Source organism: Heteronotia binoei, chromosome 4 (genome assembly GCF_032191835.1).
Source record: "Heteronotia binoei isolate CCM8104 ecotype False Entrance Well chromosome 4, APGP_CSIRO_Hbin_v1, whole genome shotgun sequence".
Lineage (NCBI taxonomy): Eukaryota > Metazoa > Chordata > Lepidosauria > Squamata > Gekkonidae > Heteronotia > Heteronotia binoei.
The window spans coordinates 141,410,465-141,424,117 of record NC_083226.1 but is presented as its reverse complement, the minus strand read 5'-3'; the positions used below and the strand labels follow the sequence as shown (position 1 = coordinate 141,424,117).

Sequence of the window (13,653 nt, the reverse complement as noted above, 5' to 3'; positions counted from 1 at the left end):
TACCAAGACCCACCCCTTCTCCCTGCCCAGGGATGGTTCATTGGCGCGAAAGGGTTCCCGCTCACCAACTGAAGAAGACGTCTTTTCTGAGGGCGCATTCCCCTTATCCTCAGCACGGTGCTGTGTTCCCTCTTGACCTCTCGACCCTTATGCTCCCTGGCAGGAACGGGGCTGCCACGTTCGGAGCGGGGCTCATCTAATACGTCCCCGAGAGTCTTCACCGAGTGCCTAACTGACCGTGTCTGCTTCTCCATGTCAGTCACCTCGGCCTCAAGGGTACAAACTAGTTCCCTGAGGACCAGGAGCTCCTTGCATCGACAACACACCCATGTGACACTCAGTGCAAAACACTGGAAAGCCCCCACCCCCCTTGCTGGCATTCTGCTTTCATGATAGCTTTTTAAAAATATATACAGTCCCCCTTAAATCTTGTTTGTTTATGTGGCTCCCGTTCTGGAGGGTCAACTTACCTTATTGGGAGCACAAGGAAATTAGGGATCTGGGTTCCTGGTCCTTACAGAGTCCTCTCGCCCTTCAGCTCACGCCAAAGGCTTGCGCCTCTGGCAAGGCTCAGCTTAATAATGCAAAGAGGGTGGGGAACACAGCCACTCCTAATCAATTAGCAACAATCACTTTCAATCATCTTCACCTTCAGCCCACTCAAACCAAACCACAAACTCAGAATTTTCAGCAGTCACCCAAACTCAGAAATTCTCAGCAACTTCCCCAGCTTATATCACTTATTCTCTGCTCTCTCTCAGAGCTTCTCTGCTCTCTCTGTCTTTAGAATTTGGGTATCTTGTTCTCCATACGTCAACCAAATACAATTCTTCTGCTAGCTTCCAAAAACTAATAGGCAATTGAAGACTTTTACTTTTAGTCTGTTTATGTGGTTTTTTGTCCAGTTGTCTATCAGAAACTGCACTAAAATCTCTTATTAGACAGTATTCCGCATATTCCAAATTTGATACTTTAAGATGTAAATCTTGAAAAAAATTATCTTGTTGATCATTTGGGGCATAAATATTTGCCAGTAGGATTTTTTTGTTATCCACTGTAATTTCCACTAATAGGGTTCTTCCTTCTTCAGAGGCATACTGCGGTTGTGGGTTGAATTTATCCTTAATATATATTGCCACTCCTCTTCTTTTTATTCATATCTGTTGCTGTAAATAAGCTACCAAGTTTCTTATTTTTCAAAAGATGTTGGTCTTTTGTTAAAATATGGGTTTCTTGTAAGCAAATTATATCCATTTCCAATTTTGTCAAATATCTAGAGGTCTTCCTCCTTTTGACAGGAGAATTGAGTCCATTCATATTAACAGAAATTATCGAAGCCATTATAGATTTGTCTTATCACTATCTTTTTTAGTCTGCTGTCTTGTCTGGTATCTCCATGGTTCATATGGATTCTATTCACCAGACCTTTCTTCTTCCTCTTCATTGTCCTTCTTTTGCTACCCCTCTTCTTCCTTCACTCTGTCCAGAAAGTTCTGGGGTTTGAAAATGGAATTTATCCTATACCTATTCTCCTGATAGGTAAAGAGAAGGCCTTCAGGCATTAGCCATGTATAGGGTATTTCTCTTTCTCTCAGGAAGCCTGTTTAAGCTTGGTATTCTCTCCTCTTTTGTCTCACTGGCCATGGTACCTCTCAAGATTTTCACCATATTTCCAGCTATCAACATAGGTTTGTCTCTTGCTTGCTTCAAAATGTCATCTCTGATCCTCTTCTTGTAAGCTTCAAGTGGACTTCATTGGGTAGTTTATTCCATCTTGTGAAGCTTGATGGTGCTCGTCTAACTTGATCAAACTTTTTTCCCACCCTTTGAGAAGTCACCTGTAGAATTTCAGCCAAGGCTTCACAATATTTTCTGCAAATCTTCAGTTTTCTCTTCTGGTATGTTTTGAAACCTCAGCATATAGGCAGCTGTGTCTATTTCCAACTGCAAGAGTCTGGAATCATGTATGTTCTGTTCTTTTCCAAGTTGTTCCACCTTTTGTGTATTATCTGTCACCTGGGCATCTAATACTTTTAAGACTTCATTGGTCTCTGCTGTCTGTTTGCTGTTCTCCAAAAGCTCTTGTTTGATTTCTACCATCTGTTCTCCAATATTATCTACTTTAGTAATCAACTGTGCTATGGCAGTTAGAAGAGTGTTTTGCATCTCTTTCATATCTATCTGCATGGTTGTAAACTTCCCTGGGCCAGAGAAAGAACTGGGTGAAGGAACTGGTGGTTTTCCTTCTCGATTTTATTTTTTTACTGTTTCTTTAAAACCAGTCGCAGCTTTATTTTCCATTCTTATTAAAGTAAATGCACTCACAATCACCAGGTCTGTATGCTGCCTCTTCAGAGTTTGTTTTGGAACTCAATATTCCTGTTTATAACAGATAAACGATACTCGGCAGTGTTGTTATGGAAAGATTTTAAAAATAATAGCTTTTTTTTTTATTTCTATCCCGCCCTCCCCGCCTAGGCGGCTCAGGGCGGCTAACAACAGCTCATACGTTAACATAAATAATAAAACTTTGGATTTAACAATTAAAATTAAACAGCCTTCTCGTTTCTATCAATAATTTGCTGTACCCAAAACAATATTAAAACTAGTAGTAAACAGAGGTTTTTTAGAACAACACCCTTTGTACCACCTAGCCAAAACAATTCAACTCACTAAAACAAAAACAATTCACTATAGTCAGTCTTAAACCAAAGTTAACTCAATTGAAATCCAAGTCACTGCAGGATCATCCGACTGCTTCAAGGTATAAATTTGTAATTCAGGGCTGAAGCCTTATTTCTAATCCACAGGTGAGATCCAAAATTAAAAATTAAACAAATAGCCCAAGAGAAAAAAAAATAAAAAACACAAGTTGGACCAGATACTCCCAAAAAGGAAAAAAAAATAAGGAAGACTCCAAATTTGATGAGTAGAAAGAGGAAAAGTAGAAAAATATATCCAAAGCCAAAAATATTCAAACTATATTCGAAGTATTGCAGTCTAAGCTTCAGATTGTTTCTTAAGCCAACTGTCCTTCACATCCATATATGCTTTCCCAAAATCAAATCTTTTTCTAGAAAAAAGTTAAGACAAATCAGTCAAGTTCAGCCATCAAGTCTCTTCTAAGTTTAAGAATTAGTGTGTTTCTTCTGATGCAGAAATTCTAAGGATCACCAAGATAGGCAGAAACTTTTAGAAGCCTTGAAAGAGAAGGAGAGAGAGTTCCCCCCCCTTCTCTATTTTTGCCTCCAATTAAGTTCCGCTTCAACCCCAGTTCTCCCTGTTTTTCCTGCTTATCAAAAGCTATGCCTCGTACAGCAAAAAAGAGAGTAAACTCACAATCATAATAGTGAAGATGCAGCTTGTCAGCTAGAATGCAGAGTCGCTTGAATCAAAGCAGGGAATAGGAAAGTTCAGCGGTTGACCCTCGAGCCATTTAAAAATGGCGATTGGGACTGTGATGCTTGGAGCAAGCTGGGATCGGGGGGACAGCCGCCTCCGCTGTCACCCCCGCTCGACCTCCCTACCTTCCAGGACCCTTCCTGGGTCCCAGAGTCGAGTCACCCCTTGTGAGGGACCCCTCAGCAGTCTGATGCAGAAGCGGCTCTGGACGCACCAGTCGCCGAAAACGGAAGTTGGGGAAGGACATTCTAAAGGGAAGTGCCGCCACTAAGAAAATTCTGCCTAATCTGCCTCATTTTGCATTGGGAAAAGAACCAGTCTATTGGATGGTATGAGAGAAGGTGACCCCAGCCTCAAGCCATTTAAGGTTTTAAATTTTATTTTTAAGCATTTTAAATTATGTCCAGAAACAAACTAGCACCCAGTGCAGATTCTTCTCTATCCAGCCACTAACAGTAGGCCAGCTGCTGTGTTTTGAACTAGTGGAAGTTTCCAGTTGGTCTTAAAAGGCAACCTAACACAAAGTACAATGTAGTAATCTAACATTGTGATCAGTGTTGGTCTGGGTGAGTCATTCCTTTCAAGAAACAGTTATAGGTGAAATAAATATAGGTGAAATAAAAGAAGAATCACTGAAGTTTGGTGCTACGCAGTCCCAACCCAGTCAGCCTGTCCAGAAGAATGCTTCGTTTTTTTCTGTATCTTTAATTACTGAAGGAATCAATAGGAACATACTCTTCCTATTACTGCCCCAGCAAAGATTGTCAGGGTTCCAATGTCATTTCCATCCCAAGCCCACTCCTGAATCCCAATTGAAATTGGTCTACATATAACATTTCCTCAAGGCAATTTAAAGTTGCATACCCACTGCACATCTGAGCACCTTGCATAGCAATGGAATATTGATCTGTAGATGGATTTAATAGCTTCATGTTTTTCTGAACTAAGGAGTACTTAATTCCAATCTTGCTTCCGCCATGTGCTAAGTGGTCTTAAACCTTAGCTCCATATCTTTACAGGATTGTTGTGACGAGATAATTGATGTGACATTCTTTGAAGGCTTTGAAGTGCTGTATACTTCTGTTAACTGACTGTAAAAGATGCTGCTGTGGAGTTGAATTTTGCTCCCCACATCATTCGATAGTGTAGAAAACCATATTTCTGCATTTCTGTTGTGCAGAAGAACTCAAGTAATAAATACTTACTGCTGCTTGTAGTGCTCAATAAGCTTTATAACATGATAATACAAAATAGGTAATTGTTATCATGATTTTATGTTTCAGCAAACATGTGACATTGGGTCTTTAAAGCCTGAAGCCAAAAGATACTTAGAGAAGTCAGTGAAAATGAGTGAAAGGAATGGACTTCATCTTCCTCCAGAAGTACAGAATGTGAGTTTGGCATCTTTCGGAAATGAGAAACATGTTTTTTACATGCTTATTGTGTTCCCATTTTAAATGAGACCATCCTATGTAGTTAGTAGTAGATAGAAAGTCGAAATGATAAAATGAGATTTTCAAGTGTTGGTATTTGGTAATAATATTTCAGGACTATTGACTTTTGGTGGGAGGGGTTAATTTTCTGTTTCTAGAAAGTTTTGCAAGTTGATGTTGACAAACCACCAGAAGCCATGGTTTGGATCGTAAGCAGCATGAATAGAGTCATGGTAGGGGGAGGCACTTTACCACCTCTACCCTCTCACTTCAGACTTTTGTGCTCTCCCCAATGCTTGCTCTTGGAGGTCAGCGGATCTGAAGGAACAGAGCAGAAGGCAAACTGGGAGTCTGCAGCAAAAATCTCCCTTTCCTCCCAGGCAGGCAGAAAACATTTTTAGGAACATTTTAACAAGTCTGCTTACTTTGACACCTGGGTAGCTGAGTACCTAGCCTGTGTAATGGTGGGTTTCAGGTCATGGTGACTGTATTCAAGTACCACTCATTTGTACTCAGTGAAACACTCTCCTCTCCCAGTTGCTCTGCAGTAGTCATGCATGTAATTGGGAAAGCTGTCATTTTCCTTTTATTCTTCGTCCAAAATCAGCCATTACTTAGAAATTCTAATCAGTGTTCACTTTTGCTGCTCTAAGAGCTACTGTTGTAAGTTTCTACATAGTTGAGAATAGAAGTAATAGGAAAATATTAGAAAGTTGTGGTGGGAAAGTCACATTTCACGTTGAAGAAACTGTTTTTTGAAGTTTCTTCTGCAGATGTTACTTTTCCATCTGCATTCTAAATGAAGTGTTTCAAATAAGTTGTAAAATGTATTGATTTCCACTGGCTTCATATCTTTCTGCAAATTACATGAGTTGAATCCCAGTTCCCAAAAATGGAAGCGGTTCACAGAAACAGCATGTTATCTTCTTTCTCTACCCACAGAAGACACCACATCTCCCAAAAGCCTCTGCTGAGCAATTTGCCATGTGAGCAGGGACCACTGCAGAAAGGAGGGAAAAATCAAAGGCTTGCCCTATTTGCACAAGATGTAGAGCAGTAATTTTACCTCATTTACCCCTTTCCTGCGTTTCCCTCATGGCATATTCTTGTGGGGGTGGATCTGACTTTAATAGAGGCTGGGGGAGGGGAAGTTGGGAAGAACTGCTTCTGCAGTTGGCTTCTGTTTGCAGAGACTATGATCTATCCCTGGGGTGTCAAATATGTGGCCCAGGGGCCACATCAAGCCCCTGGAGGGCTCTTATCAAGTCCCCAAGCAACTGGCTGTCTTCTGCTTCCTTCTCCCACTCTTGCTTCCTTCTGCATCTCAACTTGCTTTACAAGGCTTGCTCAATCACACAGGAACTACAGAGCAAAATCTCAATTATCTCCATTGGTTGAGGCTCCTCCCTCTCCTGGTCCCCTGGGGAGGAAGGGAAAGAGCCAGAGCTTCCTTTGTCCAGTTCTCTGGATCCCATGGAAGAGATACAAAGAAAGCACCTTTAAGATTTTGCTAATGTTTTAAGCATGTTTTATTTTAAGGTGATTGTTTTTTTAAAAAAATCTTTAATCGTATTTGTGTCTTTTAAAAATGTATATCTCTATCTTAATGTATATCCTATCTTAATGTATATCCTATCTTAAATAGGTACACACATGGCCTGGCCCAACATGGCCTGGCCGGACATGGCCCAGCCTGGCCCAACAAGGTCTCATTTATGTCAGATCCAGCCCTCATAACAAATGAGTTTGACACCCCTGATCTAGCCTTTATATTCTTTGCATGTTTTGATTCCTTTTATCTTTTAAAGTCTTTTTAATAAATAGCACTTTTAAAATATAGTGAGATTGGGAACAAAACCATACAAATAAAACATTTCCTATGAAACACTTATGTTGTAGCATGCAATGTTTGGATTTTTAAAACTACCTCCATTTTCAGGAAATTAAGATAATAAAGCAGAAAGTGAGTGAGCTGTGCATAGACTTCAACAAAAATCTTAATGAAGAAAACACGTTTCTGGTATTTTCTCAAGATGAACTTTGTGAGTATATGTATTTAGAATTGGTGTAGATAAATTATGCATATAAATTGGGCAAAGAGCTTGATAAACATGGATATGCCCTATTAATGTATACAGGGCTGGCCACCAGTAGCTCTCCAGATGTTTTTTGCCTACAACTCCCATCAGCCCCTGCCATTGGCCATGCTGGCTGGAGCTGATGGGAGTTGTAGGCAAAAAACATCTGGAGAGCTACCGTTGGCCACCCCGATGTATAAGATTTTTATAACCTGACTTGTTTGCTAGCAATCTGCTGAGTCATGCTGGCTTGAGGGCTAAGACTCACACCTGGAGCTCCCTTTATTGGGAAGGCTGACAGAACTTAGAGGAGCATAGTTCTACAGCAGCTTTCATTATGGAACCTAGCTGTCAGTATACTTGCAGCCAGGATAAGGTTACCTAATCACACCATTCCCTAGTTCTCCTTGGGTGTGGTTCTTCTACAATGGCACTCCAAACATAAACATACAGCAAACAAGTTAAAGCAAGTGTACAACTAACACACTCTGCCGTAATATTGAACTTCTAGATATATTTGGGCACTGAGTCGATATAATAAACGTCGTCTCTCCAGAATTGTGGTTGCATTTTTGCCATTTTTCTCTCAGGTTCTCCTGGTTGTCTCTCGACATTCAGTTTTTCTCCATGGGTAGTATCTTCCCTTCTGAGCTGCTCTGTCTTCTTTGGAATATTTCCTTAAGGATGCTAAGTGTCTTCATTGCCCAAGAATTTTAAACTTGGAAATATATGTTATTACCCTAAAATTTCAACATCTTAAATTCCTGTTACTCAGAATTATTATATTTGGAAATGTTAAATTTTTTTATAATTGATTAACATGTATTTGTACTGTAAATAAGTAAAATGTTTATATAAGTAAGTAAGAACATATACTTATAAATATATAAGTATGTAAGTAAGAAACATAACTTTAGGGTTGTTATTCTTTTGACAATACAAGCAAGTTGGTAATTAAGTAATCTCAATGATAGCCACTTGAGGGCATGTTTTATATTTTAAAGAAGTGTCTGCTGATATTTTTATATTAAATCCTGTAAAAATATGTTTCCTAGGCGCTCTTCCGGATGATTTTATTGGTAGTTTAGAGAAGATTGAAACAGACAGATATAAAGTTACCTTAAAATATCCTCACTATTTTCCTGTTCTGAAGAAGTGCTGTGTTCCATCCACCAGACAAAAGATGGAAAGATCTTTTAACTCAAGGTGCAAAGAGGTATGAGAGATCTGCCCCTTCCATAATCAAAGGAAGAAAAAAGAGAGAGCAGAACTAAGTAAACTAGATGTAGGACTGCCTGTGACTGAGAATAAAGTACATGGTGTATATGTATGTATGTATGTATTCTTTTATTGCAGATTTATTCTGAGATATGTCCAAAAAGTCCAGGGCTGTGACCAATGCTATAAAAGTTCAAGAGAAATTTATTATTGTAATTGATGTGGCATTATTCCCATTTTGGACTTATGTCTAAAAAGCTGAGGGCAAGTGAACACTGGAGTTACCCAAATCCTTGGAGTAGCAAAATCCACTTGCAAACAGTTATTGTGTGAAGAGCACCCACTGTATCTTACCACTGAATGCAGATTTTAACATGGATCTCCTTCAAAGTCCAACATCATCCTACTACACTACGTTTGACTCTCCAGTGGGTAGAATGATGCCCCAGAGTTCAGTCTTTGGTATCTTCCCTCCTGCAGGGATTTTAGGATGCAGTGCTAGAAGAACCTCTTCATTTGACCATGGGGAGAAGCTGCCAGTCAGCATTAGGAATGCTGGTTGAACTGTAAAGCAGCATGATAAATAGGAACAAAACACATCCCTAACCCTTTTAGTAGTTCAGTTTTATTAGCTGTCAGACGTTGGAGCTCAAAGTAAACGGACCATCATTTGTTGCAAAAGCATGGCGTTTATTTGATATCTCAAAGTTCTGGGTAGGCCGTTATTGGAACTGATAGCAAGTATTGAAACATACATGGGTTTTAAGGCCTTACATCAAAGCACTTCTAAACAATCCTACATTCTCACACTCTAGCGCTACAAGTAACACTTTCCCTTCTTCTTATGCTCCCTTTCTCACGGAGAAGCCCTGCTGGCTCTCCTTGACACTTACTATCTTCATAGAGCTGTTGCTTTGTTAGTGTTATGCAGAGGAATTCACAGCATGGGTTAGTAACATTTCTAAGACTGTTTGATATGCAAGGTCTTTTGCTTCACAGTTAGTAACAAGAGTCCAAAATGGAGTTAGTCATGTCAAGGCACAGGCTACAGGATACATTCAGCATAATAATACAGTAATGCTCTCCAATGTCTGACATTAGCATTCTAAAGATTTTTCTTGATGGCACCATTAAGAACTAACTTTAAGTTGATTGCCCAGTTGTTAATTGAACATGCAGATTTAAAAAAGGTTAATGTAATGATGGAAGTTAATTAAAAGATTAAGGAGTAAGACTGGCGCTAAGTTAGGTCAAAACCCATAATAAATTTTTGCATAATAGCACATGTCCCAAGGCTTTGTGTGTTTTCCGGTACTATGCCTTGCCCTTATTCTGCTGAACATTATTTTAATGAATTTTGTTTAACTCAGTTTTATCTCAAGAAGCAAAAGTTCATAAAGATCACTAGTGGCTCATGTTTTGGAGTAAGTCTTTCGGCAGAAGAGTGAAAAGACTTCAGCAAAAGACTTTTAGCCTCCAGCTCACACATTTTTGTCTTAGCTCAGGAAGGATGACCCCAGAGCACAATAATTTATGCACAACTTTAAAGCCAATAGCTCACAAAGTAGAATTTTTGCTCACACAACTCTGCAATTTAGAGGGAACATTGCTACTAACCCTAGAATTTAATCCAGGTATGAGGGGATTAATTTTCTATCATTTTTAACACACTGAGAAGATGAGCATTCAGCATATTTCATTTAAAATCTGTGTTGTTGCTGCTGCTGCTTAAAGCAGGCTTTGGTTTATTCTTAATAGGAAATAACAAACCTTTCATTGTTTCCCTAGGAGAATGCTAAAATTCTTCAGGAGTTGCTACCTTTGAGGGCAAAATTAGCAGAACTTCTAGGATACAGTACGCATGCCAACTTTGTACTGGAGCTAAACACCGCAAAGATCACAGATAATGTAACAGCATTTTTAGGTCTGTTTTATTTATTACAAATATTAAATAAATTATTTGGTCCTTTGGAAGTGTTTATTGTGAAAGCAAATTAGAAAGATTTTAAGCGTGGGGGGGATTTACTGTTTTATACTTGTAAACAACAGCTGCCATATGGTGGCAAGTCTGTATTGACCCAACTGAGAGAGAGCAGTGGTTTCATAAGGTCTGCTCTGGTGGATGTTTGCCTGACAGAAATTGAGAAAGACCAAATGGTAATCCAAGAACTGGTGGAAAAGCAGCACCCAGAAAAGCTGATGAGGTACATTTGGCTTTGTACTAACAGTCCAAGACTGGATAGGAGTTCCTCCAGGTGAAACTGCGAATACCTTAGAGTTGAGGGCATGGCTCCAACTGAGGTGAGCATGAGGGAGGCAGCAGGCAACACATACTTGGGAAGGACTCAGAAGGGGCCGTCAGGCATATTTGGGGACAGGGAAGTGAGGAAGAGTGATGTAACCATTCCTTCCATGAGAGCTAGAGGTTATGTTGTTACCTCACGTGGAACAATAAAGAACTCAGCTGGAGAACTGATGCAACTCTCTAGCTTCCTGTGTGGTCCTTCTCTTCTCACCTGATTGGTACAGAATGACATCCACTCCCCAGCCTGCTTCATTTGGCTCTGTTGACTCCCAACAGTGACATTTACACTTGTAGAGAATGAAAGAACACTTTAATATGTATGAGAATTTAAGATTACATAATAGCTTAAAAACCATGTTAATTATAAAGAACAGTAGCTAAGCAGTTAGAACATGTAGTTAACATACCAGCATCTTGAATATTGTAAATCCGGTGCACCTTTAAAAAACTTAAAAGCAGAAATTAAGAGCCCTGCTGTATCAAGCTAATTGCCTTCTGTCTGTCTGTTGAATCCTGTTTTCCATTGCGGCAAGCCTGATGCTGTAATTGATGCCTTAACATACTGCATTCAACAGGCAACATCTGGCATTCAGATATATACTGCTTTTCAACACAGAGGCTATTTAGTCATAGGTTTATAAATGTCCAGTCCTCTTTTAATGCCCTTTAAGGTAGGGTCTCTCACTGCATCTTGAGTGACAGAGTGCAACAAGTTAATCATGCATTGTGTGAAGATACACTTCCTTTGTCTTTCCTAAAACTGTGGGCCATCTACTTTATTGGGCACCCCTGGACCCAAGTGTTTTGAAAGAGGTGGAATTATCTAACCACTTTCTCTGCTTCATGTATAACTTTATACTCATTTGTCATACCCCATTTAGTCATCACTTTTCTAAACTGGAAAGCCCAAAATTTTTTCACCATTCCTCACAGGAAAAATACTCCTCAAACATTTTGGCTGTTTTTTTCTGTATCATTTCCAGTATTTTATATTTTTTTTAGATGGAGGCAACTAGAACCACAAACTGTATTCCAGATGCAGTTGCACAATAGATCTAGGAAAGTTCATTGCAATAATGACCTTTTATTTTTAGTCCCCTTGTTTAACATAACATTTATCCTCTTTCACCACAACCAAATAGTGATTCTACATTTTCATTTTGCTATTCGCCATGACCTCCAAGATCTTTTCCTGATTAAATCACCACAAGTTCAGTCCTTCTCAGTGAGTCTATGGTCAGGATGCTTTGTCCCAGTATGCATCACTTTACACTTACATCACATCCAATTTGCCATGTTGTTGCCCACCTACTCTGGTTGGAGAAATCATGTTGGAGCTCATCATCGGCTTTTTACTGTCTTCAATAACTTGGTGCCATCTGCAAAACGGGACACTTCACTGTTAATCCCTGATTCCAGTTAATTAATTAGCATCAGTTAGAAAGATGGGAACCACTTTCAAATTAAAGACTTGTACCACTCCAGGAATGTACTTCCCTCCTTTATTGTGGAAAAAACGATTTATGGCATTTACACAAGGTTTTGCTTTATTGAGCGCTGTTCTAAATTGGGAGGTCCAAGATATCGCTGCTGATCAATTACTTCCCCTTGTACAAGAAATGTCAGTTTATCCTTGCTCTCTGTTTCCTGTTACACAACAAGTTACTGAACCACAGAATAACCCATCTTCTTAAACCCATGATTGCTAAGTTTATTTAGGTACCTTTGATGACGACTTTGTTGGAATTCTAAATATATATCTGGCACATGACTCTTATCTGAGTTTTGCAACCATCCAGTTGTAAATGGGAATATGCGTTATTGGACTGGGAACTCCAAGGGTATAAAAATGTTTCCTTGATCTATCAATCCCCTTTCCATATGAAAATATATGTGCTACAAGGATATTATCAGCCTGATTGTTTACAGCCCCTTGTGACTTTGGCTAAAGTAAATTATACTGAGCATTCTTGTATTTAATTGAGTTGTTTTAATAAATTTATTGCAAGTCTTTTAATTAAGGAGGAATTCCTTGGATATATTAAGTATTAATTTGGTATTGCTGTCCCAAAACAAGCTTTTTACTTATTCAGCATCTACAATGTACATTACCTATATCTGATTTTTTTCTTGGATTTTCATTTATCTTGTGATATAGTTATGAATGAACTGGTTAAATACAAGATGTTCTGTAATAACATAATGCATGGAGCTAAGTAAGTTGGCATATTAATTGCTTCATTTTCAGATTATCTGAGCAACAAGCTGAAGCTTCTGGGTGAAGAGGAGAGGACATTTATTTTAGACCTGAAGAAAAAGGAGTGTGAAGAACGAGGCTTTGAATATGATGGGAGAATCAATGCATGGGATCTGCATTATTATATGAACCAGACGGAAGAGCTCAAGTACTCAGTGGATCAAGAGAAACTGAAGGAATACTTCCCTATTGAAGCAGTCACTGAAGGGCTACTGAACATATACCAGCAGCTGCTTGGGCTTGTCTTTGAACAAGTAGACAATCCCCATGTTTGGCATGAGAGTGTTACTCTTTACTCAGTGAAAGACAGTTCAACAGGAGAAATTTTAGGACAGTTCTACTTGGACCTATATCCAAGGTACTTATACAGTTTGTAGCTACTATAATCTTTTTTCTATTATGATTAAGATGAAGCTGAGTTTTAATGGTTGTGGGAGTGGGTGCAGTATTAAAGCTCTGAGGACCTGACCTGGCATGCAGTTCCTTGTGCTCACTCATCATTTTCCCTCAAGGAACCATTCTGGCAAATGTATTGTATTTGTCATCAGCATTCAGCAATGGTTTATATTAACACTGCTTCCTATTATTACTAGAATTTATTCCTGGGCACAAGGTAGAAGCTAAAAATATCATAAATCCCAGTAACTGCATGTTCCTAATATTTATTTGTTTCATGTTTGCAACATGCCTTTACAACACCTGGCATGAAGCTTAAGGTGTATCCAGCCCTTTTTTGGTGAAATTGAATAGGCACTTGGGCACAAGGAATTCCTAAATCTCCTCAGGCAACCCTTCCAACTTTCATTGTGGATTAGAAACTCAGGTGCTGTGATTGTGATTTAGGGGACTGTGTTATTGCTCATTCAGTCTCCACCTTGAAAACAGGATTGCAAATATCATGAAACCTGACCTTTGCCTTGATGAAAGGCTTGCAGCTTCAGTTCCTTTTGAGAATACACA

At 39.2% G+C, this 13,653-nt stretch overlaps 1 protein-coding gene across 1 annotated transcript in view; it reads left to right on the top strand.

Moving 5' to 3' along the window:
• NLN (neurolysin) overlaps nt 1–13,653 on the top strand; it is a 63,325-nt gene that overhangs the window by 28,156 nt on the left and 21,516 nt on the right. Inside the window, exons 4-8 of the mRNA XM_060235901.1 lie at nt 4,686–4,793; nt 6,775–6,877; nt 7,969–8,129; nt 9,920–10,055; nt 12,685–13,051. Coding sequence (XP_060091884.1) covers nt 4,686–4,793; nt 6,775–6,877; nt 7,969–8,129; nt 9,920–10,055; nt 12,685–13,051 — 875 coding nt within the window. The remainder of the gene's footprint in view (nt 1–4,685; nt 4,794–6,774; nt 6,878–7,968; nt 8,130–9,919; nt 10,056–12,684; nt 13,052–13,653) is intronic.